Here is a 26,446-nt window from a genome sequence, read left to right on the forward strand (position 1 = left end):
GAGTTCCCAGAGCCCTCTTTGCTGACAGCTGGGATTTGTGGAGGATTTGTTATTAGGAGAACTGGGTTATTTCAATGCCAGAGAATGCATCTAGGGCTGCTCTGCCACCAGGAAAGGGACATTCAGGTGTGTGCAGGAAGGCCAACCCTGGTTGTGTGAACATGGCTATTTTTCCTGGAGCATTTAATACTGAAATATTTGCCATTGATCAGAGGCAGGAAGGGATCATTGCCAATAATTGCTTCCCTGTGGTTTCCTAGAAAATCAGAAGGTTTGAAAATGTGAATGAATTTTCCTTATTATAATTTAAGAGAGGGAGGCAGCATTTCTGAAAATCCAAAACACAGCTTTAAGATACCAGCTCTTCCACATGAGATCTGGTGTCTTGGGTCCCTTTTCTTAGTGATTTGGTTCTTTTTACTTCAGTCACTGTGGAGAAATGCTCATGACACTCATGATATCAGTTGTGTGTGGTCAATATAGCATCTTTTCTCTGTCAGAAGTCATAGAAATAGCAAGGATTGTGTAAGTTGCAATGCAAATATGTGGGCATGCAAACATATGTCCATGCAGTCAACCTTTGATCCAGGTAGGGGGCCACTGAATGGTGTCTCTTTAGGACCTGATCATTTCTGGGCTATTGATGCTGTAGCTCAGTGCTGAAAAGGCAATGAGCACATTACTGGCTGAACCAGAAAGAAGTTTTATATTTTCCATTGTTTTTGGATAATTGTCTTTCCCCCCATAAAGGTGGAAGATAGATATGTCTGAAAACGTTTGAAAAGAAGAAGTGCTTTTGAAGATATAAGCATTGTAATTATAAGTATGCACACCTAGTAAAGATATGTCCAACAAACATTCTTGGTGACGACCTAATCTTGATTTTGCTTTCCCTGAAACTGAATGCAAAATCAGTGTCATTAGATATGCTTCTTCATTACCAAAGGGACACCACTTCCATTTGTCTTAAAAATATCATTGGGTCTTCTTTATGCGGACATTCTTTAAAATACAAATGTTGTTTCATCTGATATGGCTATACTGTATACATCTATTTCTTTAAAACAAAAAGCGAAACCACATTTATGGACTACATAAAACACTTCCTGGATACATAAACAACAATGAAAACATTTTAAAAATTAACAGGCATCAACAGGTATAAATAAACTGTCTAAAGCATTTAATGGTCTTTAACACAGTCAACTCCCCCAGCATTGAAACAGTGTGAAATTCTTTTTTGCTAGTGGCAAAAGAAGCTGTCAAGCACAACATTGAAAAATTGGTACCATTTCCTGGCCAGTAAACACAGAACTGAGGGGCTAAATATTTTATGTTTTTGTTGTTGTTGTTCTCATGCTGTTGTGGTTTTTTTTTTCTTTCTTTCTCTTGTCTTCTTGCCTTCTCAGGGCTGATTGTTGTGACCTTGGCCGTCTGCTGGATGCCTAACCAGATTCGGAGGATCATGGCTGCGGCCAAACCCAAGCACGACTGGACGAGGACCTACTTCCGGGCGTACATGACCCTCCTCCCGTTCTCGGACATCTTCTTCTACCTGAGCTCGGTCATCAACCCGCTTCTGTACAACGTGTCCTCGCAGCAGTTCCGCAAGGTGTTCGGGCAGGTTCTGCGCTGCCGTCTGACGCTGCTGCACGCCAACCAAGAGAAGCGCCTGCGCGCCCATGTCGCTTCCACCATGGACAGCGCCCGCTCTGCGCACCGCCCGTTACTCTTCAGGGCTTCCTGGCGCAATTCCTCTGCGAGGAGAACTAACAAGGTTTCCTTAAGCACTTTCCAGAGCGAGGCCAAGCCCGAGTCTAAACCGCAGCAATTGAGTCCTGAGTCATCAGAGCCCAACTCTGAGACGAAACCAGCTAATTCTGCTGCAGAAAATGGTTTTCAGGAGCATGAAGTGTGAGTGTCAAGTAAGGAAGCCTTGAGCGCCACCCGACCCTCCCCCTACAGAAGCAACATTACCCTCACACGGCAGTGACCAACTGTGTCCCCATAAGGAACAGGCGTGGAAGCTAAGGGCCTTGGAAAAGGCAGATGGACACCTAAGTATCTTCTAAGTTGCCTTAACTCTGGTCACAGGCCGGGGTCGTGGGGGGGTGGGGGGCGCGAACTTGCATTCCATCCCCTTCCTTCCTTTAAGTACACACTGAAAATTCAGTCAGACTGAATGTATTCAGAGCTTACAAAAACGTTTTACACTGAGCTCTTTCATTATCTGTAAAGGAACTAAAAGAAAACAGAGACTCCCCTCCCTACCCAGAAAAAAGGGACACCCAGAAGAATCTCAGGGAGAGTGGGGCGTGAGGGCCAGGAGAACAATGCAGGAGGGGCTGGCACCTCCTTCAGCTTCAGCAGTGTGCCAAGAAGAGGGCTAATTTGAGGAACAGGATGGTGGTGGGAAGCCCCGGCCAAAGGGCCGAGGCAGAACTGCTCCTTTTCTTGGGCCGGGGCCCGTTGCAAAGAGGGGTGTTGCAGCAGCTGATGCACACTGAGTTCAGTTTTCCTGGGGAGCAGAAGGATTGGTACCCAGCAGAGGCGATGAGGCAGGCCGCTGATGATGCACATGACTTGCGGTACATGATCCCTGCAACACAGACCCAAAGGAGCTGGGTTAACCTGTGCTGGCCAAAGGACAGTGTCCCTCTGAGCCCAAATCCCAATAGACAGCTCTTCCTTACTCTTCCCACAGCCCAGAGACTTGGTGGGGCCAAGGAGGTGCTTCAGGTTGTGTCCTCGAGCCCCCTCCCCCCCCCCCAAATACACAAGATATTTGAAGAAGGCAGTCATTTCACTACTTTTGACAAAATGGTTCCAAAAGCTATTTGAGATGCTAATACCAGTGAATAGAGCTGTCAAAATCAAAGTTTATTTTTTTCAAAGTTTGAATTTACACTGTATACTAGACACACAACTTTTTATTTAGCTTTTTTTTTTTTGCTTCAAACGATCTCATGCCAGAGAGGATTACAAGCTGTGCGTCTAGATCTTATCTCTGTTATTACTTTATAAGCGACCACAGAGAGATGGCTCTCAACTATGTGTTTTTATTAAATCCTGGAATTCTCTGAATAAAGACCAAATCCCAATGGGAATAAATCATATCCCTACTGAAGGAGCTGTGATTGATATTTTTTCCCAGGTTTGAGGTGTCCACTGGGTTTAGTGAAGGGGTGGCCTGGCTGATGGTGAGCCCAGGGCAGCCTTTTTCCCTGAGAAGATTTGCCCTTAGAACATATGGCATTTGCCAAGTCAGTATCACACAGCCAACACTTACTTAATAATACAAGATTTGGGCACAGAAAGGAGCTTCTTGATAAGACTGGAGGGCCCATCTTAAGGAGCATGTGTCACATCCAAATTTCAGCATAGTCATCAAATTAGAGTGTCTTGGATAATCATTTGACTTCTTAAAGTTGGAAGTTTACTCAATTCAAATAATAATAGCTAAGATTATTTAGGTGCTTTCCTGTACGCAGGACACTCCTCAGAGGGCTATAGTGTACTAGCTAATTTACTACCCACAACAACACTACAAGGGAGGCCCCATTATGCAGACAGGGAGCCTAAAGGCAAGAGAGGTTTAGTAACTTGCCCAAGGTCACACTACTAGAAAGCGGAGCAGCTAGGATGTGAACCTAACAAACATTCTGGTTCCATGCCATCAAGTCTGTATTATTATATAGCAAAGCAGACAGCCAGTGAACCACAAAAATAATTGTTTTAGTGGGGTAGCTTTACTCTGAAGATAGCTTTTGGTGTGTGTATGTGTGGCCATTTTGTATCAATAAATTTTTCTCCTTTATAGAGAGATGATATGACCAAAGACATGTCAATGACATGTCTTAATTACTAAAGCTGGACCTGGATGTGACTGGCTTTAGCCTGTTTGCTGGCCTGCACAGCCAAGGAACACAAAACATTCCACCAGCAGCCAGGGCTCCTTTCCTTCTGACTCCCTGCAGGGATGTGTCATTGCTGGTGTGGCTTTGGTTTGGGTCCTTTTCCTGCCCCTTGAGAACTGCTGCTTTGGGCACTGGAGAAACAGTAAAGAATCGAACTGCCTAAAACTTCCAAGTAGAAGGTAAAGAAACACTTTACATTTACATGAAAACATGCAATTTTATGTCATTTTCCCCCCCAAAACTGCACATTTGTAAGGAGTGATTTTCTAACACTTTGTTAGAAAATCCTGGAAGGTAGCTGCTCTGGTAAGATGAAGCCCGTGGACAGAGGATGTGTCAGGGGATGGAGGAGCACTGCTTGATTTCTAAGGAACATGCTACAGGGCATTTCCCATTTATAGATTTCCCATCATCTTTACATTTTCTATCCTTTGCCCATTTTAGTAAATTAAATTTTACTCTTTTTATTAAATAAATATTAAAAGTGCTAACTGCCATTTGCCAGTTTAACTTCAATGGCCTTTTTTCCTTTAAGTGAATTTTAGAAATTCAAAAATAAGTACTGAATATATTTTTCACTATAAAAATTTCAGACAGTCAGGTAAGGTGAAAATGCCCCTTGAACATTCCCCTTGCAATCCCAGGTCCTCCTCAGAGGTAAGAAATTTTATCAATTTGGGATGCCTCTTTCCAAGTCTGTTTCTATATATTTACATGTGTGCCCATGGAGAAATAAAGTGTGTGTGTGTGTGTGTGTGTGTGTGCACATTTGTTAATAGTTTCACATCCTATATGCTGTTCTGCAGTTTGCATTTTTACTTAGAGGCATGGCTGGGGACTTTTCTAAAGTCTAACTTTGTAGGGCTAAAAATCAGTGATGGGGTAGGTTAGTTAGATAAATAATGCATGAGAGGAACCTCCATTTTTGTGACTACCACCCAGGGGACACCTCCAAATCACCTGGCTTTTGTGGGCAGTGGGGCTTATGCTTGTAGTCCCAGAGGACTGTGTATATATATATGCACACTTTAAAAGCTGCTGCCTGAGGGTCTGGCTTCCAACAGCCTGAATCTAGGGGCTGACTGAGATCCTCCCCTTTGGGATCCTGACTGTTTGTGGCACACCCCAACTACTAGGAGTTATTAAAAATAGGCTGCTTCGAAAATCACAAAGGTTTGAGAGAGAACCATGCACTAGAGTGGGGTTGAACAATAGGGTTGATCTCCTATACAAGGTCAACCATTCAAGACTGGGAGAGGTGGCTGTTTCATCTAATGCATACAAACCAACAAAGTGAGCCAAGCAAAATGAAGAAACAAAGGAGTATGTTCCTAACAAAAGACCAAGGTAAAACTTCAGGAAAAAACCTTAATGACGTGGACATAAACAATTTACCTGATAAAGAGTTCAGAGTAATGGTCACAAAGATGCTCACTGAACTTGGGAGAAGAATGGATGAATACAGTGAGAGCTTCAACAAAGAGATATAAAATATAAGAAGGTACCAAACAGAAGTCACAGAGCTGAAGAATACAATAATTGAAATAGCATACACTAGAGTGCCTCAACAGCAATCTAGATGAAGATAAAAGGATCAGTAAACTGGAAGACAGGGCAGAGAATTCACTCAATCAGAGCGAAAAGAAAAAAGAATGAAAAAATATGAAGCTAACTTTAAGGAACAACATCAACAGAATAACATTCACATTATAGGAGTCCCAGAAGGAGAAGAAAGAGAGAATGGGGCAGAAAACTTATTTGAAGAAACAATAGCTGGAAACTTCCCTAACCTGGGGAAGGAAACAGATGTCCAGATCCAGGAAGACCAGAGGGTTCCAAATGATAAGAACCCAAAGAGACACATGCCAAGACACAATATAATTAAAATATCAAAAGTTAAGGACAAGGAAAGAATCTTAAAAGCAGCAAGAGAAAAATAGCTTATTACATACAAGGGAACCCCCATAAGACTATCAGACTTTTCAGCAGAAATTTTGCAGGCCAGAAGGGAGTGGCATGATGTGTTCAAAGTGCTGAAAAGAACAGCCTTCCAACCAAGAATGGTCTCTCTTGCAAAGTTATCATTGACGTTTGAAGGAGGGAGAGAGTGTTCCAAACAAGCGAAAGCTAAAGATATTCATCACCACTAAACTGGCCTTACAAGAAATGTTAAAGGGATTTCTTTAAGCCGGAAAGAAAGGGCACTAATTAGTAATAAGAAAATACATGAAAGTATAAATCTTAGGTAAAGGTGAAGGTAAATATATAGGAAAGCTAGTGAATTAATCATTTAAAAAGTAGCATGAATGTCAAAAGACAAAAGTAGTAAAAATAACTAAGTACAATAAATATTTAAGGAATACACAAGATAAAAAGATGTAAAATGTGACATCAAAAACAAAATGTAAGGGGACAACAAAAATGTAGAGCTTTAAAATGTACTCAAACTTAAGTTATCAACTTAGACTGTTATAAATATAAGTTGTTGTATGTAAGCCTCATGGTAACCTAAAGCAAAAACCTGTAGTAGATACACAAAAGATAATGAGAAAGTAATCTAAGCATGCCACTAAAGAAAGTCATCAAACCACAAAGGAAGAGAGCAAGAGAAGTAGAAAGGAACAGAGGAACTACAAAACAGCTGGACAACAGTGAACAAAATGGCAATAAGTACATTCTTACCACTAATTACTTTAAATGTAAATGGACTAAATTCTCCAATCAAAAGACAAAGTGGCTGAGTGGATAAAAAACCAAGACCCAACTCCATGCTGCCTACAAGAGATTCACTTCAGATGTAAGGACACGCAAACTGAAAGTGAAGGGATGGAAAAAAGTATTCCGTGCAAATGGAAACCAAAGGAAAACTGGGATAGCTTTACTTATATCAGGCAAAATAGACTTTAAAATAAAGACTGTAATGAGAGACAAAGAAGGGCATGATGTAACAATAGAGGGGTCAATCCAACAAGAGGATACAATATTTGTAAATATTTATGTACCCAATATAGGAGCACCTAAATATATCAAGCAAATACTAACAGACCTAAAGGGAGAAACATCAATGGGTAGATCATCCAGACAGAAAATCAATAAGGAAACATTGGCCTTAATTAAATGACACATTGGCCCAGATATATACAGAATATATATATACATAAGAATGTATATTCTGTTGCTTTCGGATGAATATTCTGTATATATATATAAACAGATATATACAGAATATTCATCCGAAAGCAACAGAATATACATTCTTCTCAATTGCACATGGAACATTCTCCAGGATCATATGTTAGGCCACAAAACAAGTCTTAACAAATTTAAGAAAATTGAAATCTTATCAAGAATCTTTTCCAACCACAATGATAAGAAGCTAGAAATCAATTACAAGAAGAAAACTGGAAATTCACAAATAGGTGTAGATTAAACAATATACTGTTAAACAACCAACAGATTCAATGAAGAACATGAAAGAGAGATGGAAAAATACCTTGAGACAAATGAAAATAGAAATCAATGGGTAACTAAAACTAAAAACTAAAAAGGTTTTGCACAGCAGAGGAACCCATCAACAAAAAGGCAAATTATTGAATGGAAGAAAATATTTGCAAATCATATATACAATGGGTTAATATCCAAAAAATATAAAGATCTGAACATTTTCCAAAACAGACATACAGATGGTCAATAGGTATGTGAAAAAATGCTCAATGTCACTAATCATCAGAGAAATGCAAATCAAAACCATAATGAGATATCACTTCACATCTGATAGGATGGCTATTATCAAAAAGACAAGCAATAACAAGTGGTGGCGAAGATGTGGAGAAAAGGGAACCCTTCGGCACTATTGGTGGAAAAGTAAATTGGTGCAGCCATTATGGAAAACAGTGTAGAGGTTCCTCAAAAAGTTAAAAAGAGAACTACCATAGAATGCAGCAATTCCACTTCTGGGTATTTATCTGAAGCAAATAAAAACACTAATTGGAAAAGATATCTGCGCCCCCATCTTCACTGCAGCATTATTTACAATAACCAAGAGACAGAAACAACTAAGTGTCCATCAATGGATGAATGGATAAAGAAGATGTGGTGTATATATATACAGTAGAATACTATTCAGCCACAATAAGGAATGAAATCTTGCCATTTGTTACAACATGGATGGACCTTGAGAGCATTATGCTAATAAAATAAGTCAGATAAAGACATGTACCATATCATTTCACTTGTATGTGGAATTGAAAAAAAAAAAAAAAAGGCAAGCTCATAGATACAAAGAACAGATTGGTGGTTGCCAGAGGCAGAGTGTGAGTGAGATGGGTGAAGGGAGTCAAAAGCTACAAACTTCTGGTTATAAAATACTTAAGTCATGGGTTTGTAATATACAGCATGGTGACTAGTTAATACTGTATTACATACTTGAACGTTGCTAAGAGAGTAGATCTTAAAAGTTTCTTATCACAAGAAAGAAAAAATTCTGTATGCATGGTGATGGATGTTAACTAGACTTATTGTGGTGTCATTTTGCACTGTATACAAATATCAAATCATTATGTTTTACAGCTGAAACTGATGTGATGTTGTGTGTCAATTACACCTCAATAAAAATAAACAAAAATTTTAATTAAAAAAACCTGAAAAAAGTGCATGAGGTTACGAAGAGATGTCCTAACAGACCTGCAATCTGTACTTTTGTTGAGACCCTCAGAGCTTTAGTCAGAAACAATTCATCTTCGTAAGGGAAGTGTGTGTGAATGTGGGGTTGTTTCAGATCTGTGGCCAGGTACAAGCCCTCAAGTTGGCAGTTCATGAGCTGACACAACAAAAAAGACTCTCTGAAGGGAAAGGTTGAGAGCTCCATTTAAAAAGTGGCATTTATTGGACAGAGAGAGGGAGAAAAGGGAAGGGAGTCTGATACCAGAGGGGTGTGTTGATTGACTGGCTGGCTGCTCCAGGCCAGGGGACCATGAGGAAGCCCAGGAGTAATGAGAGTGCCAGAATGATCCATTCATGAGCATGAGGCTCAGGGCAGCTTCCCTGCTCATAGGCCACTATAAGCCTCCCATGGGGCAAGTCCAAATCTTGCAGACTAGAGCTAGAAGTGCTGTGGGTGAGATCAGACGTGATTAAAGAGGTTTCTAACTGGATGAAAGGAAACGTGAACCCAACAGATATTAAGCAAGTGATGGGCAACTGGCTGGTGTTGGGGTATGGAGGCCCTATTATGGAGATATTCAAGAAGAACAAAGGAAAAATGCTCTAGTACTAAACTGTTGGTGGTGGTAGAGAAAGCAAGTAGGAGGTGTTATGCTAACAAGAAGGGGGAAGTTCAAGATTAAAAAGGGCATGGAGAAAAGAGAAAGGCGTTTTACTTATCTTTTTGATTGAAATCAAAGCGGTGGAGATGGCCGGGTAACACTGCCTTTGAGAGACATGGGATGGGCTGAGGGGTGAGGCTGGGACAGAAAGACTGATCATTAATAATCTGGAAAGAAGTGGAAACCAACTGCCTCTCCCAGGGCCTCAGTAGAGAAAGAAGAGGTTTCTGGGTTAATTCTAGGCTCTTCAGTAAGCGGGATGGGAAGGGGAGGAGGTCCAGGGACCAATAGTAAGTGGTCGTGTGGAATTCTGAGAACTTCCCTGGAAGGAGTGTGCGACTGAACACTACACAGGCAGCTGAGGAGCTTTAAGAAAATACCCCTGGGTTTAGGCATGAGGAAGTCAGGGTGGCCTGTGAAGGTGGAACTGGTGAAGAAAGCCACGGGAGAGAATCTGAAGAGGCAAGGGGTGGAGACATGTAGAATAAGGCTCAGGCTGAAAGGAACTAAGGTATGTTGCTAAGTGGGGAGGGCCAGATTGGGGCTTAGAATTATTTACCAGTTCCATCATTACATGCTCATCAGGATAAGTCCAGGTGGATGTAAGATTTAAATGCATAAAAAAAAATAAAATCATAAATGTGCTAAAAGAAACTTTGGGACCTGGAGATTGCTTTTATCATTTAAGAGCAGTGAATGCTATTCTATGATACAACACCCAGAAGCCATTAAAGAATAGATTAGTAAGTTAGACTATATAAAAATACAAAAGAAAAACTGTCCAGTAAAGCCACTTTAAGTAAAAAGACAAGTGAAATGTAGGGGAAAGTAATTGTAACTAAAAACCACAAAGAGCAAATTTCCTTAATATGTAAAAAGGTCCTAGAAGTCAGTAATGGGTTTAATAATAGCCCATTAGAACAATGGAGGAAAGCAAATAGATGGTTTATAGAAAAGGAAATAAAAAGGGTGTTGAAACATATGAAAAGATCATCAGTCTCTCTCACAATAAAGAGAAATACAAAATAAAGCTACATAGAGATACCATTATTATTTATTGTTTGGGCAAAGATCAAAAACTTTATCAGCACTATATTTGTGAGTCTTGGGAAAAAGGCCCTTTCCCACATTGTCAATTAAGAGGGTATAAATTCCATGAAAGCAATATGGCAATACCTATCAATATTACAAATGCACGTAGTCTATGACCCAGGATTTCCACTTTTTTGAATTTATCCCACAGACATATTCACAAATGTGCAAAATGACTATATATAAGGTTCATCACAGAGTGGTTTGTAGCAGCAAAACAATGGACAATCACCCTATCCATCACCAGGGGACTGGTAAACACCCAGTGGCTCATTCACACAAAGGAATATTATGCAGCTGTAAAAGAGGGAGAAATAAGCTCCAAGATATTTTGTAAAAAGACAAAGCAATGAAAGTTGCTAAGAGAGTAGATCTTAAGAGTTCTTGTCACAAGAAAAAAAAATCGTGATTTTGTGTGGTGATGGATGTTAACTAGACTTATTGTGGTGATCATTTCATAATACATACAAATATCAAATCATTGTGTAGTACACTTGAAACTAATATAATGTTGTATGTTAATTATATCTCAAAAACATAAAGCAAACCTCAATAAAATATTAACAAACCAAATTCAACAATACATTAAAAAGATCATACACCATGATCAAGTGGGATTTATTCCAGGGATGCAAGGCTGGTTCAACATTTGCAAATCAATGTGATACACCACATTAACAAAATGAAGGATAAAAATCATATGATCATCTCAATAGATGCAGAAAAAGCATGGGACAAAATTAAACATTCTTTCATGATAAAAACTCTCAACAAAGTGTGTATAGAGGGAACATACCTCAACATAATAAAAGCTGTATTTGATAAGCCCACAGCTAACATCACACTCAACAGTGAAAAGCTGAAGCTTTTCCTCTAAGACCAGGAACCCAACAAGAGTGCCGACTCTGGCAATTTTTATTCAACATAGTGTTGGAAGTCCTAGCCAGAGCAATTAGGCAAGAAAAGAAATAAAAGGCATCCAAATTGGAAATGAAGAAGTAAAATTATTACTATTTGCGGATGACATGATGTTATACATAGAAAATCCTAAAGACCCCACCAAAAAACTGTTAGAATAAGTGAATTCAGTAAAGTTGCAGGATAAAAACATCAGTATACAGAAATCTGTTTTGTTTCTATACACTAATAACAAACTATCAGAAAGAGTTAAGAAAACTATTTCATACAATCGCATCAAAAAGAATAAAAAAACCTAGAAATAAATTTAACCAAGGAGGTGAAAGACCCATACACTGAAAACTAGAAGACATTGATGAAAGAGATGGAAGAAGATAAGTAAATGGAAAGATAGTCTGTGCTCATGGATTGGAAGAATTAATATTATTAAAATGTCCATACTACCCAAAGCAATCTACAGATTCAATGCAATCCTTCTTCACAGAAATAGAACAAATAATCCTAAAATTTATATAGAACCACTAAAGACCCTGGATGGCCAAAGCAATCTTGAGAAAGAAGAACAAAGCTGGGGGCTGGTCCAGTGGCATAGTGGTTAAGTTCTCCAGTTCAGTAGCCCAGGGATGGGCAGTTCAGAGCCTGGGCACGGACCTATACACCACTTATGAAACCATGCTTTGGAGGCATCCCAAATAGAAGAACTAGAAAGACTTACACCTAGGATATATGACTATGTACCAGGGCTTTGGGGAGGAAAAAAAGAAAAGAAAAGAGGAAGATTGGCAATGGATGTTAGCTCAGAGCCAATCTTCCTAACTATCCCCTCCACACCCCCAAAAATAATGAGAACAAAGCTGGAGGCACCACCCTCCCTAATTTCAAACTATATTACAAAGCTATAGTAATTAAAGCTGTATAGTATTGGCATAAAAACAGACACATAGATCAATATAACAGAATAGAGAGCCCAGAAATAAACTCACACATACATGGTCAAATAACTTACAACAAAGGAGCTAAGAATATACAATGAGGAAAGGACAGTCTCTTCAATAAATGATGTTAGGAAAACTGGACAGCCAATGGAAAAGAATGAAACTGGACCACTATCTTATACCATGCAAAACAATTTACTCAAAATGGATTAAAGACTTGAATATAAGACCTGAAATCACAAAACTCCTGGAAGAAAACATAGACAGTGAGCTCCTTGACACTGGTCTTACTGTGAATTTTTAGATCTGACTCCAAAGGCAAAAAAGCAAAAATAAATAAGTGAGACTATATCAAAATAACACGCTCCTGTGCAGCAAAGGAAATCATCAACAAAATGAAAAGGCGACCTACTGAATGGAAGAAAATATTTGCAAATCATATATCTGATATGGAGCTAATATTCAAAAAATGTAAAGAACTCATACAACTCAATAGCAAAACAACAAACAATCCAATTAAATGGGCAGAGGATCTGCATAAACATTTTTCTGAGGAAGACATACAGATGGCCAAGAAGTACATGAAAAGATGCTCAACATCAGTAATCATCAGAGAAATGCAAATCCAAACCACAATGAGATATCACCTTACACCTGTTAGAATGGCTATTATCAAAAAGAAGAAATATCAAGTGTTGGCAAAGATGTCAGGAAGAGGAAACCCTTATGTACTCTTGGTGGGAATGTAGACTGTTGCAGCCACTATGGAAAACAGTCTGGTGGTTCCTCAAAAAATTAAAAATAGAACTTCCGTATGATCCAGCAATTCTACTTCTGGGTATTTATCCTAAGAAAATGAAAACACTACTTGGAAAAGCTATCTGCACTCCCATATTCATTGCAGCTTAACAATAGCCAAGATATGGAAACAACCTAAATGTCCATCAATGGATGAATGGATAAAGAAGATGTGGTATATATATACAATGGAATACTATTCAGCCATAAAAAAGAACAAAATCTTGCCATTTGTGACGGCACAGATGGACCTTTAGGGCATTATATTAAGTAAAATAAGTCAGAGAAAGACAAATACTATATGATTTCACTTATACTTGGAATCTAAAAACAAACAAACAAACAAGTCACAGATACAGAGAACAGATTGGTGGTTGCCAGAGGCAGAGTGTGGTGAATGGGTAGAATGGGTGAAGGGAATCAAAAGCTACAAAATTCCAGTTATAAATTAATTAAGTCACAGGGATGTAATGTACAGCTTGGTGGATATAGTTAATAATACTGTATTGCATATTTGAAAGTTGCTAAGAGAGTAGATCTTAAAAGCCTTACAAGATAAAAATGTTTTGTAACTATGTGTGGTGACAGATGTTAACTAGACTTATTGTATTGATCATTTCACAATATATACAAATAATGAATAAAAAAACAAAGTATAGGTGGACAGTTCTTTCCTTTTCTCTTCTTTTTCTTTTGTTTTTTTTACTATTTATTTAACAAATGAATCCATGCTTCTTCCTATATTCCAGATACAATTTTAAGAGCTCTACAAATATTAGCTTTGCAAAATGGACATTATGCAGATGAGGAAGCTGAGACAGAGAGAGGTGAAGTAATTTGCTTGGGGGCCGTGCAGGTGATTATATGGTGGAGCTGGGATCTGAACTCAGGAGGCCTGGCGTTAGAGTCTCTGCTCTCAACTGCTCTGCTCCGTTGCTTATCACGGTATAATATGCTTCCACTGGGGGAAACAACGGCAAAAACTATACACATATACATTTTGTGTATGTATATACATAAGCTATTCCTGCAGGAATATGTAAGAAAGAAACAATATTCGTTGTCTCTGGGAAGAGGTACTGGGTGGCCATGGGATAGGGGTAGGAAAAAAACTATAGGCCCTTTTTTACCATTAGAAATCAGAACAATGCACATGAACTACCTTTTTTAACCTTCTAAAATAAACCATGCCCACAAAGAACCACGTTACAGATGCCTTCTCCTTCCCAGTGTAGCACAAGTCCCTTCCCAGCTGTGTCCACCAGAGGGAGCCTGGGAGTGAACACACCCTCAAGAAGAGAGCCACAGAGAGTTGTCCGGAAGCCCAAGTCTCAGGGTCACACACAGGACAGGGGCACCTGTGTGTGTCTGTCTGTCTTCCTGTTTTTCCTTTAAGCCAGCCCCTATGAGCTCAGGCCTGGGCGCAGGAGACGAGAGGCTGCAAGTAAATCAGAAAGGGCCCGCTCAGGAACTGCTGCTGGAGTATAAATTGGCATAAGTGCAATTTGGAAGGGTCTATAATAATTTAAAATGTACAAATCCAACAGTTCCACTTCTCAGCATTTACCCTTCAAAACCACACGCACTTTCACATGTGTGCATCCTTAATAGGAAAAAGGGATATTTGTACAGTGGAAAGTTAAGCAGTTGAAAGTGCAGAGCTCTACACCGATCTGGTTCAATATACTGATTATTGAATTACTCCGTATATTGATCTGGTTCTCAATGAGTAGAAAAATGAGTTTTCAAATGATATATAAATATACCATTTATGTAAGAAAAAACCACAATGCAATACAATATATGCTCCTGCATTGTCTGTGTATGTGTGTGTGTGTGTGTGTGTGTGTACAGAGCTAAGTGTGTGAGTTTACATCTTTAAGCAAAATCAGAGAGGTCCAGAAGCTATTCACTGAGCAGTGGTAGTCCCTTTAGGGATGGGCTATAGTCAGCAGGCACTTTTGATTTATTAGTGGTATTTGAATGTTGTACAGTGGGAATACATTCATGGATTGCATCTGTAATGACAAATTAATAGAAATGAAAAATATAAACTGAATGAGCCCTCTGAGACTTGGAGCACACAGCAGCACGTGGCACCAGGGTGGCAGGAAGACAAGGGTCCACGCCACCTCAGCCAGAACACAGCCCAGCTTCGTGGCTCTGGGGCTTCCTTGGAACATCAGACAGGTTTGGCCAAGGGTACCACGGCTCTGCATGACTTCAGCAGCACCGTGGGCAGGAAGTGGTGGCTGGGCTGTAGCCGGCCATGGGTTTGGTTTCCCTGCCCCTCTCTGGCTACCCTGGAGCTCTTCACAGCTGCCCACTGCAGGAGAAGGCAGTGTCCAAGAGCAGGAGCCAGGCACCTTTTGGAGACTTCCCTAAACAGCTGAGGGATGTCCCTTGCCCCCATGATATTTCTCTTAATCATTTCTAATATGCTACATCCTTTCCTATTGTATTTTTATTCACAGAATGTAGCTCCGGCAATTGGAGCAGTGCGCGGCACAACATAAGGGCTCAATAAATATTTATTGAATGAATCATGAATGAATGAGTGACTGAGGGGAGAAAGAAGACAGAAGGAAGAAGGTTCATTTGAAGGGGGACTGGAGGTGCCAGGATATTGTGTGCTTTTCTGACTAATTGCAACCAAAAGTTTATGGCTAGGCTGGTGGCACCTGGGTAACAGAGGTTATATAAAGCTGAAACAAATCTCCAGGCCTTGGCTCATACAGGCAGGGCTGTAAGAGGCTATGACTTGGTGTTGAGGACTCAGACCCAGAGCGAGCAGGCTCAGCAGGTTGTCTCTCAAACACGGCTGGGCTACTCCCAGCTTGGGCCAGCTCCCAGCCGCTCCACTGCGCAGGGGCCCCGGGGTTGTGTCCTGCCAAGCCAAGTCATTCCTCATGCCTCTAATCTGCAGACCACAAGTGTGCTTGTGTGGAACACACCACTCGGTATCACCAAATTAATCAAGACACCCAGCGTTTAAAACTTTAATCCTCTTTAAGTCTTTAGAGAGGTGATGGCATCCTGGGGGATCTCGGACTTAGATGGGTGGCTATGCTCACTTTAAAAATACCACAAATTGCTCTCCCTCAGGTAGTCATTCGTATTAAGCTGGCTTATTTAGGATGTGAATGATGGGCATGCCGAGGAATGAAGGAAAAAGTAAACAAAATACTGAGGTTACTTCCAGGGGCGTGCGTTCCACTGGAACAATTGTGCCTGTTCCCTGGGACCCATGAAATTAGACTTTGAAGGAAACTATGCTTCCAAGAGTTCTGCTGAAAACATAAAACATGGAAATAAGGAAAAAGGAATTAGATCGCTTGTACCCCACACACTGGAATTAAGTATATATTTGGATTGAAATGCACCCAAATAGATGGTATAAAAAAGTTTCTGTACCATTGTGTGTCCTCTCTGTTTTACAGACACTAAATGATGCTTCCAAGTTAAGTGAACTATGTGTAGCACACTCTGGAAAGTGCCTGACACAGAGTAGGTGCTATGTAAGCATTTGCTGCTGACGCCGCCATTATCACTATCATCTGTTCATGGGGCATTTTCTGATCATGCCCTTAATTCACAGTTACTTATTGAATTTGTGCGCCATGGTGCACCACTCAGAGGGGACAGCGAGTTCAGTAACTGATTGATTTGCTCTGACATTTCAAATCACTGGCTCCTCTTTTCCCCACACAGCTGGTCACACTCTATCCCGGTTCCTCTTGGACTATATTTGGGCCACATTTTAGCAGACATGTTCGTTTTGCCTTCAGATGGAGGAGGACCAAAGGTGCACCAGGAGATAGGGCAGAAGGAGGGAGAGAGAAAGAAAGAAAGAAGTGTTAGCAGTTGATGTGAATGCTGGATGGTCCCTGTCGTCTTCTTTGCAGCAAGCACTCCATCAGGTGTCGGGCTTGCTTTACAGGGCTGAATTATTGATTATACGAGGGGAAGAAGAAAGATGGTGTTTTCCTTTGTTTGAGTCCAGCTCTTTTTCCCTGCTCCTAACACAGCTGGGTCACCACAGATTGAGCGGGCAGAATAAAAAGCACCTGGAACAAGTCTGCTTGACGTCAGTCCAGCCCAACAGTGGTCTCGGCTTTGGAATTCCACGTTACTGAGAGTCAGAAGATGGTTCCAAGGCTGGTGTTCTGGCCCAGAAGCCTCAAGACTGACCTGGCTGGCAGCACACAGGTACAAAAACTCTTTAATGTACTGAATTGCTAGCGTGGTGCTATCCCTTTGGCCAAAACCCTCCTTCATCTAGGTTCTTAACTGTGCACTCCACTGAGGGGCTGGTCATAAGGGGCGCCCACTCCCCCCAGGCAGGAACGGTGCTAGACCTCCAGCAGGTGGGAACTGCTCAAGTAGTGGTTCTCAGACATCAGTGTGCAGAAGAGTTACCCAGGCTGCCCTTAAACACACAGCTTCCCGGAACCAACCCAGAGGATTCCGACACAGGTGGCCTAAACTTCCAAATTGCCACTTTGGGGAGAGAGAGAGCACACGCAGACCCTAAATGCACATTGTAGTTTATCCAGGGAGGAGCCTTTTCGCTACCTGCAAAGATTTCATCCTGCATTACCACCGCTCCCTCTCTGCTCTGCAGCAGCGAAGCCCCCGACATGCCTGATGGTCCACAGCCATGGAGAGGGAGAGATGAGCCAGTTTCTTCTTCACTGCTTTCCACGCTCTTCCTTGACAACATTTGTTCCCTTTCTACCCACTGTCACGACTGATCTATCAGCTTCTGTAGAGGACAGGCTCCCCCAATGTGTCTAGCCTCCAAGGACTTCGACTGTTGAGGACAGGCATTTTCACTGTCAACCACTTAGTTCACGTGGGAGGTGACCGTGTCAGAAGTCCCAGACACTCCTGAAGGTGATCAGGCAAGTGCTGGTTTGGCCACTGCCTACTAAGGCAGTTTCCTCCCTTTGGTCCTTTAATATCCCTCTGGGGTGGCTTTTCCTGTTTAAAACCTATACTGTCTGTAGTAAGTTTCTATTCCAGAGGCTGGCACACTTTTTTCTGTGATGAGCAACATAGTAAATATTTTGGCTTTTACAGGCCGAACAGTCTCAGTCGCAACTACTCAATTCTGATCGTCTATCATGGAAGCTGCCATAGACAATATGTGAGCATATGGGTTTAGCTGTGTTCCTATAAAATTTCGTTTACAGAAACAAGCTGTATTAGACCACTTGGGCCGCCATAACAAAATATCCCAGACTGTATGGCTGGAACAACAATAATTTATTTTCTCACAGTTCTGGAGGCTAGAAATCTAAGATCAAGGTGCAGGCAAATTAGGTTTCTGGTGAGAACCCTTTTCCTAGCTTGTAGACAGTCATCTTCTCACTGTGTCCTTACACACAGGCCCTTCCTATCTGTGTGCACAGAGAGGGAGAGAGCCCTGGTGTCTCTTCCTTTCTTATAAAGAGACCAATCCTGTGGGACCAAGGTCCCACCCTCATGACCTCATCTAAGCCTGATTACCTCTCGAAGGCCCCACCTCCAAATACTATCACCTTGGGGGTTAGGGCTTCAACAAATAAATTTTGAGGGGACACAATTCAGTTCACAGTTCACAATTCAGACACAATAACACAGGCGTTGGGCCAGATTTGGCCAAGGAGCCTCTCTTCTACCAAAATCCAGTCACCTTTGCAGTATGAACTCTACCCCATCTTTTCTCTCCAGTTACATGAGAGAAGCAAGCTACCAACAGTTTGGAATGTTTCCTTTTTTTTTTTTTAAAGATTTTTTATTTTTTTTCCTTTTTCTCCCCAAAGCGCCCCAGTACATAGTTGTATATTCTTTGTTGTGGGTCCTTCTAGTTGTGGCATGGGGGACGCTGCCTCAGCGTGGTTTGATGAGTGGTGCCATGTCTGCGCCCAGGATTCAAACCAATGAAACACTGGGCCACCTGCAGCGGAGAGTGCGAACTTAACTACTCGGCCATGGGACCAGCCCCTGGAACGTTTCCTTTTGAAGAATATCAAAAAGGATCTCTCTGGATTCCAGGGGTGGCAAAGCTACTCTACCAAAGACTTTTGCTAGTTTTACAGTATTCGTAGACTCTTATATCCCTATTTTAAAATATTTTTAATTGAACTGTCTCTACCGAAAGTATGCTTGTCATAGGATATACAAACCCTGCAGTTGGCTTGGAATGCACAGGAGTGGGGAGCAGTGGCTACATTCTAACTGGAGACGTAGCCACAGCTTGAAGGGAAAGTGAGAAAAGAAAGGCGGAGTTGGAGCCACTGCCTGGATGCTGTTGCCAGCACGGGCAGGATACAGGTCTGTTGAGTAAAACTTGCATTTAGGTGTCTTATGGTTCTGTTATATTTAAAGCCAAAACCCTGCAATAAAATCAGAGCAGATCCCCTCTCTGAGGTTCTCTATCCACGCAGCCATCGCTAGGAGAGTCGGCTCTCGCTGACCTCCCTGTCGCAAGTTTCTGGGTCCTTTCTGCGGTGTCTTCAGTGTAACCGGAAGCCACCTCATCTGTGTAAGAAGGCTCTTTAGTTTCAGCAGGTCTTGTTTTCTGTAATGTCCTTATTATTAACCATGGCAGATCCAGAGTATTCTCTCTTATTTTCTGCTTTCCAGAAGCAAGGGAGCCTCTTAAGGTACAATATAAATATTGATGTGGTAAACTGCTCTCCTTCTGAGCTTAATTATAGTTTGCTAGCTGCACTTTCAAAAAGTTTACGGTTTTCCAAGTCTTCTTAAAAACATAATACTTCAGAAGAAAAACATTAATGATTTTCTTTCTTTAAGAAAACATCATTTTCAAATGAATTTATATTGCCAAAGAGATAATTAGGGAGTTAAAGTGGCAATGTGACTTACTAACAAGGTATTCGGTAGCATGAGGAGAGGTCGTCCAGTTCTTTCTTCGATGCATTATTTCTTGACCTGTCAAAATGATCACTTAGGCTCAAAAATCCCATTCATAGTTACTGGCAAACCCAATAGGAAATGGTATTTGATCATAAGGTAAGCAAAGAAAGTTTTAATAAGAACTGAAATTGTTAGTCATTTTGCCAATGAAAATCCCCTGGGAAGAATTACTAACAGTGTTAGAATGTAAAGAAATACTGGGCTGAGTTCCAGAAGATCAGGGGCTTCCAATGATTTCTTCCTTCAAGTTGTGGGTCTTGAAGAAGTCTTGATCCTCTCATTTATTGCCCTCCATTTCCTCATCTATGAAATGGGGTGGAGGAAGCTGAAGAGGATAATGTCCACATTTCACTTTGTTTCTGAAAGAATTCTTTACCTGGTGGAAAGAACATGAACCCTGGAGCCCAACAGACCAAGACTAGAATTCTTGCTGAGATAATGCACTAAACTTCTGTAAGCCTCAGTTTATTCTTTTGAAAGGGAGAAAACTATACATATCGGGGAAAATGGTGATGATCAAGATGATAAACAAACACATAGCATTGGAGAGTGGATTGGTTGTCACCATAGGGGAAGGGGGAAGGCCAAAGGGGTGATTAGGTTCACATGTGAGAAGATGGACTATAATTAGTTTTTGGGTGGTGAACATGATGTAATCTACACAGAATTCGAAATATATTTTGATGTACATCCGAAAGCTATATAATGCTATAATCCAATGTTACTGCAATTAAAAAAAAAAGATGACAATGGGTGTAAAGCACCTATGACTGTGCCAACCCACAGTATGTGCCTAAAAAATGTCAGCTTCCTTGACATTGAGCTTTGTTTTGTTTTAAATTTAAAAGACACAGCTATTACAGAGAAGTGATAAGCCTGGGGGAGGGAAAATTCAAGATGTGCCAGGAGTATCTTATCTTGTAGTGCAAAAACAAGGAAGTGTTCCAGAAAGGATGAAGCATGCTGAAGGACATGGGAAGCAACCCAGCAGTGGACAGCTGAAGCAATTTGAGCAGCAAAATGAATAAGAGTAGTACTAAATAAGAACCCACAGAATAAAGTGAATATCCATGAGTTCATACTTATATGGATATGTAATTGAATAAATAAATATTTAGAGGAGAAGGGACAGCTATTCCTTACAGAAGAATTCCAATAATAAATGCAGAAGGAATGAGGGAAATAGAAATTGACCTTAGAATAGTACAGTAATAATTGATGAGAGAGAGATCCACCGGCAGATGCTGAAATTGCTGATCAAAGTTTAGGAGAAACAAGATATCTGCATAGTTTCAAAGTATCTCCTTCAAGTTATTTATTAATTACAAAGGGAAAAATAGTCACTTTACAGTGGAGAGACCCAGCAGACACCATCCTAATTAAGTGATCAAAGTTAACATCACCAGTAATAAGATGTATTGACATCACACCCCCCTTGATATGATGCACTAAGTGAAGACATTTCTTCTGAGTATTCTCGTAACCTCAACCTAATCATGATGAAGAAACATCAGACCAACCCAAATTGAGGGACAGTGTACAAAACGCTGACTGGTCCTCTTCAAAAGTGTCAAGATCATGAAAGACAAGGAGAGAATGAGGAAATGTCAGAGATTAGAGGAGAATAAGACATGACAATGACATGCAATGTGGGATCCTGGCTAGGATCTTGGAACAGATAAAGGAAAATCTGGTGAAATTCAAATACGAACCATGGTTTAGTTAACAGTACTGCACCAATGTTAATTTCCTAGCTTTGATAATTATACTGTGGTTATCAAGTTATTAACATTCTTGAAACTGGGTGAAGGGTATTTGGAAACTCTATACTACTTTTGCAACTTTTCTGTATGTCTCAAATTGCTTCAAAATAAAAAGTTTTAATAAAAGATGTTGGTAGGGCTGAGGGACAAGTCTCTATCACTTTTCTATGTTCTACCCAAACAATGCTTCAATGAAACACGCCTGGCCACTGCTCACGTTGTTGACCAATATCATGAAGGTGTAGGTCTGTGTTTGTGACAGACATAGCCCCAAACATCCATGCTACTTAACTATTTCACTCACGCCTCCAAGGCTATGGGGGCTCCTGAAATGACCGTTTTTCAGTGTGATGGGCTTGAGGGAAGATTACGTGGGGGATGTTTCCCCCCAATCTCAATGTTTCTTTCCAAAGGAAGGGGCCTCAATTAGTGTAACTCCCGCCTCTCTCTCCCTCTCTGCCCTCTTCCTCGAGCGAGGTGGAGTGACATATCTGATTGGTAAATTTGGGAAGAATAAACAGGGCACCTGTTTGTTGCTCATCCTCTTTCTTTTCCTTCTTGGGAGTGAGTGGCTCATGCCAAACAGGTGTTCTGCCTTGCTCCTCAGGGTGAGAACCTTCACCTCTCTGGCCTGGGTAAACCAGGTACTTGGAGATGCTAATTGGGAAGCCCATTCGACCCTCACCCCAAAGCTATTTCCTCCAACTTAGTCTTTCTTAGTAACAACAGTGATATTTTTGACGTTATCTGCCTTGTTCTGTGTTTTTCTCAACTTTCTCAGAACCTGGGTAAGAAAAAAGGCTGATAACTATTGGACACTCTCTAGACCCCACTAGGTTCCATCTGTCCCAGTTTGTACCGTGTCCTAGAACTTAATTCTATAGTGGTGATTCTCTGTGGGGTTGGCAAGCATTTTCCAACTAATCTTCTACTCTAAATAGGACACTGAGAATCATAAACAATAACCATCTAACATTGTCTTGCTGGGTGAGTTGAGCTGTACTGCAGCAGAAAGAGCATCTGGAGCACTGTGCCCCCTCCACCACACACAGATGTACATGCAACCCTAGGCCATCCACTTCCGTTATGGCCTACTGGCTGAACATGCTTTCAGCATAAGTTATTTTCCTAGTTTTCTCACGTTAGTCTCTGTCCCAGTGGTCAATTAAAATAGAGGCATAAAGCATGAGTTCTCTCCTCTTTATGGACCATCATGCATTTATCTTTTCCAATCGTTTCCTTTACCTCTGCTCTCTTTGCCAGGACAAAGATGGAAATTTCTGAACAGAGTCTCTAATAGTCCATTACTTTTCACCCCATGTTATGCAATTTAGTTTTAAAGTCGAACTTCTATGGTAAACCGCTACTTGTGTGAATGCCCGTCTGGGAGTGAGACTAATCTTCCTCTACCTGAAAAATAACCAACACTTATTGCACCAGAGTTATGATTACATCGCAATAAATATTCCATGCAGGACTAGGAAGAGCTCCTCAAAGAAAAATGCTCAGAAATGGGTAATTGGAATGAACTATATGCATTTTCACTGAGCTTTGAAAGAAACTGTGAGAAAAAAAGATGTTCGATCTGTTCTCAAGTTTGCTTTTTTTCTTTTCTCTTAAAGAATACCTTGGGAGGAATTTTGACAGTCTCTGCATTCTAATGCGAACAAACTCAAGAAGAAGAAACTTATCTATACTTGTGACTCGCAGCTGCCGTGACAGGCACTGTTTATCAGGCACAGAGAGAGGAGAAAACCTGGCAGGTAGTTCTTTTCTGGGCAGTTTCGTGTCCTGGCTCTTAAGTACCTCTCCTTTGCCATGGATGTGAATTTTCTTTTTTTGTGTGTGTGTGAGAAAGATTCGCCCTGAGCTAACATCTATTGCCAATCTTCCTTTTTTTTTTTTTCTTGCTAGAGGAAGATTAGCCCTGAGCTAACAACTGTGCCAATCTTCCTCTGTTTTGTATGTGGCATGCTGCCCAGCATGGCTTGATGAGTGGTGCATAGGTCTGCACCCGGGATCTGAACCTGCAAACCCCAGGCTGCCAAAATAGAATGTGCAAACTTAAGCACTATGGCACCCACAGGCCCCAACTAACAACCTATTTTTAAATGCCCAGTTCTGCACTCTATATCCATACTGATGTTGAGCCATCAGTCCCTCTTGGCCTAACTGGTAGAACTGAAAATTGAGAGAAATGCTGAGAAGCTGCAATGACCCCTAAGAGTAAAAGTAAACATGTCTGCTAAAATAACAGCCACAACAACAAAACAGACATGAAACAAAATACCGTAAGAACATTCTTTTTCCTCATAATAGGGATGTGTTAACTTCATTATTCAGAAGCCTTTGATTACCCTTTTCAAAAGTTTTTTTTGTTGAGTTTAATTTTCAAGGCTGTTAACCACTGATGCCAACTTAATTATAGCAAGCAAACAACCAACCCATAATGGATGATGCCAATTGTTAGTTTTGCTTTAGTTTCACATTAGATTTGGACTTCTCTGCTCATTTATAACTTTCTGAGCCAGGAAGGTTTCTGCACAGTCACTTGCTTTTCCTCACCTGGTGTCTTTGTTCCCCAGTTTGCCATGGGGCATTGAAGGAACAGATATTTATGACTTATTATCTCAGTATTAAGAGTGTCCTTCATAAAAAATAAAGAAAAAAGAAAGAGTGTCCTTCAATGACTTATGAAACTGTGCTCTTGCATCTTTAACCTTGAAGTCCTTCTGATTCTTGTTCTGCGATGGTAAAGTTAACACTGAGGGGCCGAAAGATTCACGATCAGTTTCTTGCATACGAATTCACCCAAATGTAGGAAAAATAGAGTATTTGGTGGCATAATAGCTCCAGATGGGACACGCCAAGAACATCTAGGACTTTAACCCAAAGCGCCCTTGTGTTTGTTGCCATGAACATGGCATTCTCTTCTGTAGAAAATATCCTCACACCGAAGTTCAGAATTCAGTTATACTCTTTTATCTCAGCATTCGGTGAACCAAAATTCTGGAATGTCATATACGTCTTGAACTAAACTTCAGGAAATTACTTGCTATCATATGTGTTTCTTTCTCTTTCCAAAATGTGACAGTGTTTCATGGTGAAGGTCCTCTGATGATGCATTTCAGTGTTCATTTTAGGCAAAACAGTGGTTGATGTTCAGGAGAGGGAATCATCCTTACTCTTTTTCCAGGGGCCTCTGGGAGCACTGTGCTTGAATTTTTCTAATTTTGCGCATGGATTTCTCAAAACGTGATTTGGCAGACACTGACAATTGGCCACCCAATAACCACCCTCTGCCTTCTTCCTTACAGCAAGTAGTGGCCATGAGACAGTGTTCTGACCAATGAAAAATAAGCAGAACTCTCTTGGGAGGACTTTGGGAGAGCTTTTGTTTTCTTATAAAAGGAAAAGCTGAAGATAAAAGCTCCCTGATGCTATTTCTTCCCTTTAACTTGAATGTAGCAGCCACTTTGTGATCAAGAGGCAACAAGCCTGAGGACAAAATGCCAACACACTTAAGAATGCTTTTGGTTGTAAGTAACAGGAACTTAAGCCATAAAGGCGTTTATTATTTACCTATTAAGATAGTCCAGAAGCAGGTTCTCCTGGGGTTGTTCCCAGAGCTCAGTGATGTCAGCAAGGACCCAGGTTCTCTCCATTTTTCTACTTACTTTCCTAAGTGTTACAGAAAGTGAGGTCTAGGGTGGAGGCAAGAACATAAAGGAATCTGGCAGCAGCAATAGCTGGTGAATTCTCTTTCGAAGCATGCCCCACAGACTAATGAGGCGGAGAGACCAAAAGGCTTCTTGATGCCTAGGAGCTATTGCAGACAAAGCTCCTTTGGGCTTCAACGTGAGAATAGCACCCAGGGTTTATTGCAATGATATTAATGATATTGAATAAACGAGGAAAGAATACAAGCAATTAGTTGGATTCTTAGAGCCCAGTGAAACAGTGTAAGTGAAAGACAGCAGGAGAGCAAAAATAGTCTTTTTTTTTTTTTTTCCTGCTTCCCTCTGTGGTTTAATTTGCCCAAACTAAATAGTTTAGAAGTACATCTCCCAAGTGAAAGTCTGGATTTCCTGTGTCTTGTGGAACATACCCATTTGTATTTTAAACTTGCATCCTCTGTGTGGGAGAGGCCTGGCTGGGGGGGTGTAGCAGGCAGAGGTTTGGAGGGGGAGTCTATCTGGGTGGATTTGCTTTCTTCCTATGGGAGTTCATGCCCAAGGTAGATGTCCTCAGTGTAGCATTGTTCCAAATACTTAAACCTGCAGCTGTCAGGACTGGCTGGGTGGTGACCGGTCCCCTAGCAGGCTTGATTACTAAGTTAGCCAAGTGTTGTAGAGGAGTGTGCGTTTGTGTGTTTCCAGAAAACCTTCCTATTCAAAGCACAGCCAGATCACCCTTGAAAGCAAGCTGATGAAGTAAAATAAGTGGGGAAGATCACACTTCAGAGGTGTTTCTTAAATGGCAACTGTTATCAACAGGCATTAGTTGGCTATTTCTCATTTAACTTAAAAAGTAAAAGGTATATTAAATTTATCTTTGTTCTATTTTTCTTCTTATGCTAAGAGATTTAAGCTCTCTCGTTTCTGGTATAATATTTTTTAATGCCAATAAATCTATTTGTTTTAACTTGAAACTTGATTTCTTCAAGTATACTCACTGAGCAAATATTTATTGGGTATCTGCATACCAGTGAGTGAGTGAGTGAATCTGCGTGTGTGCACGTATGTGAAAGAGAGACAGAGGGAGGAACGGAGGGA

At 40.9% G+C, this 26,446-nt stretch overlaps 2 protein-coding genes and 1 long non-coding RNA gene across 4 annotated transcripts in view; 2 read left to right on the forward strand and 1 right to left on the reverse strand.

Moving 5' to 3' along the window:
• Positions 1-3,127, forward strand: part of GPR39 (G protein-coupled receptor 39) — a 191,123-nt gene extending 187,996 nt beyond the window's left edge. The window contains exon 2 of the mRNA XM_001488974.6: positions 1,410-3,127. Coding sequence (XP_001489024.2) covers positions 1,410-1,918 — 509 coding nt within the window. The 3' untranslated portion in view covers positions 1,919-3,127. The remainder of the gene's footprint in view (positions 1-1,409) is intronic.
• The window catches only part of LYPD1 (LY6/PLAUR domain containing 1), a 37,262-nt gene continuing 11,789 nt past the window's right edge, over positions 974-26,446 (reverse strand). The window contains exon 3 of one of the 2 annotated variants that reach the window (XM_001488904.5): positions 974-2,599. In XM_001488904.5, the coding sequence (XP_001488954.2) occupies positions 2,364-2,599 (236 nt within the window). In that variant the 3' untranslated portion in view covers positions 974-2,363. The remainder of the gene's footprint in view (positions 2,600-26,446) is intronic. The other variant, XM_023622811.2, reaches the window with a different exon arrangement.
• LOC138918756 (uncharacterized) lies at positions 17,013-26,322 on the forward strand. Its single transcript, XR_011428473.1, has 2 exons — positions 17,013-17,193; positions 23,294-26,322. It is a non-coding gene; the product is annotated as an uncharacterized lncRNA (long non-coding RNA).

Source organism: Equus caballus, chromosome 18 (genome assembly GCF_041296265.1).
Source record: "Equus caballus isolate H_3958 breed thoroughbred chromosome 18, TB-T2T, whole genome shotgun sequence".
In the NCBI taxonomy this organism is placed as follows: domain Eukaryota; kingdom Metazoa; phylum Chordata; class Mammalia; order Perissodactyla; family Equidae; genus Equus; species Equus caballus.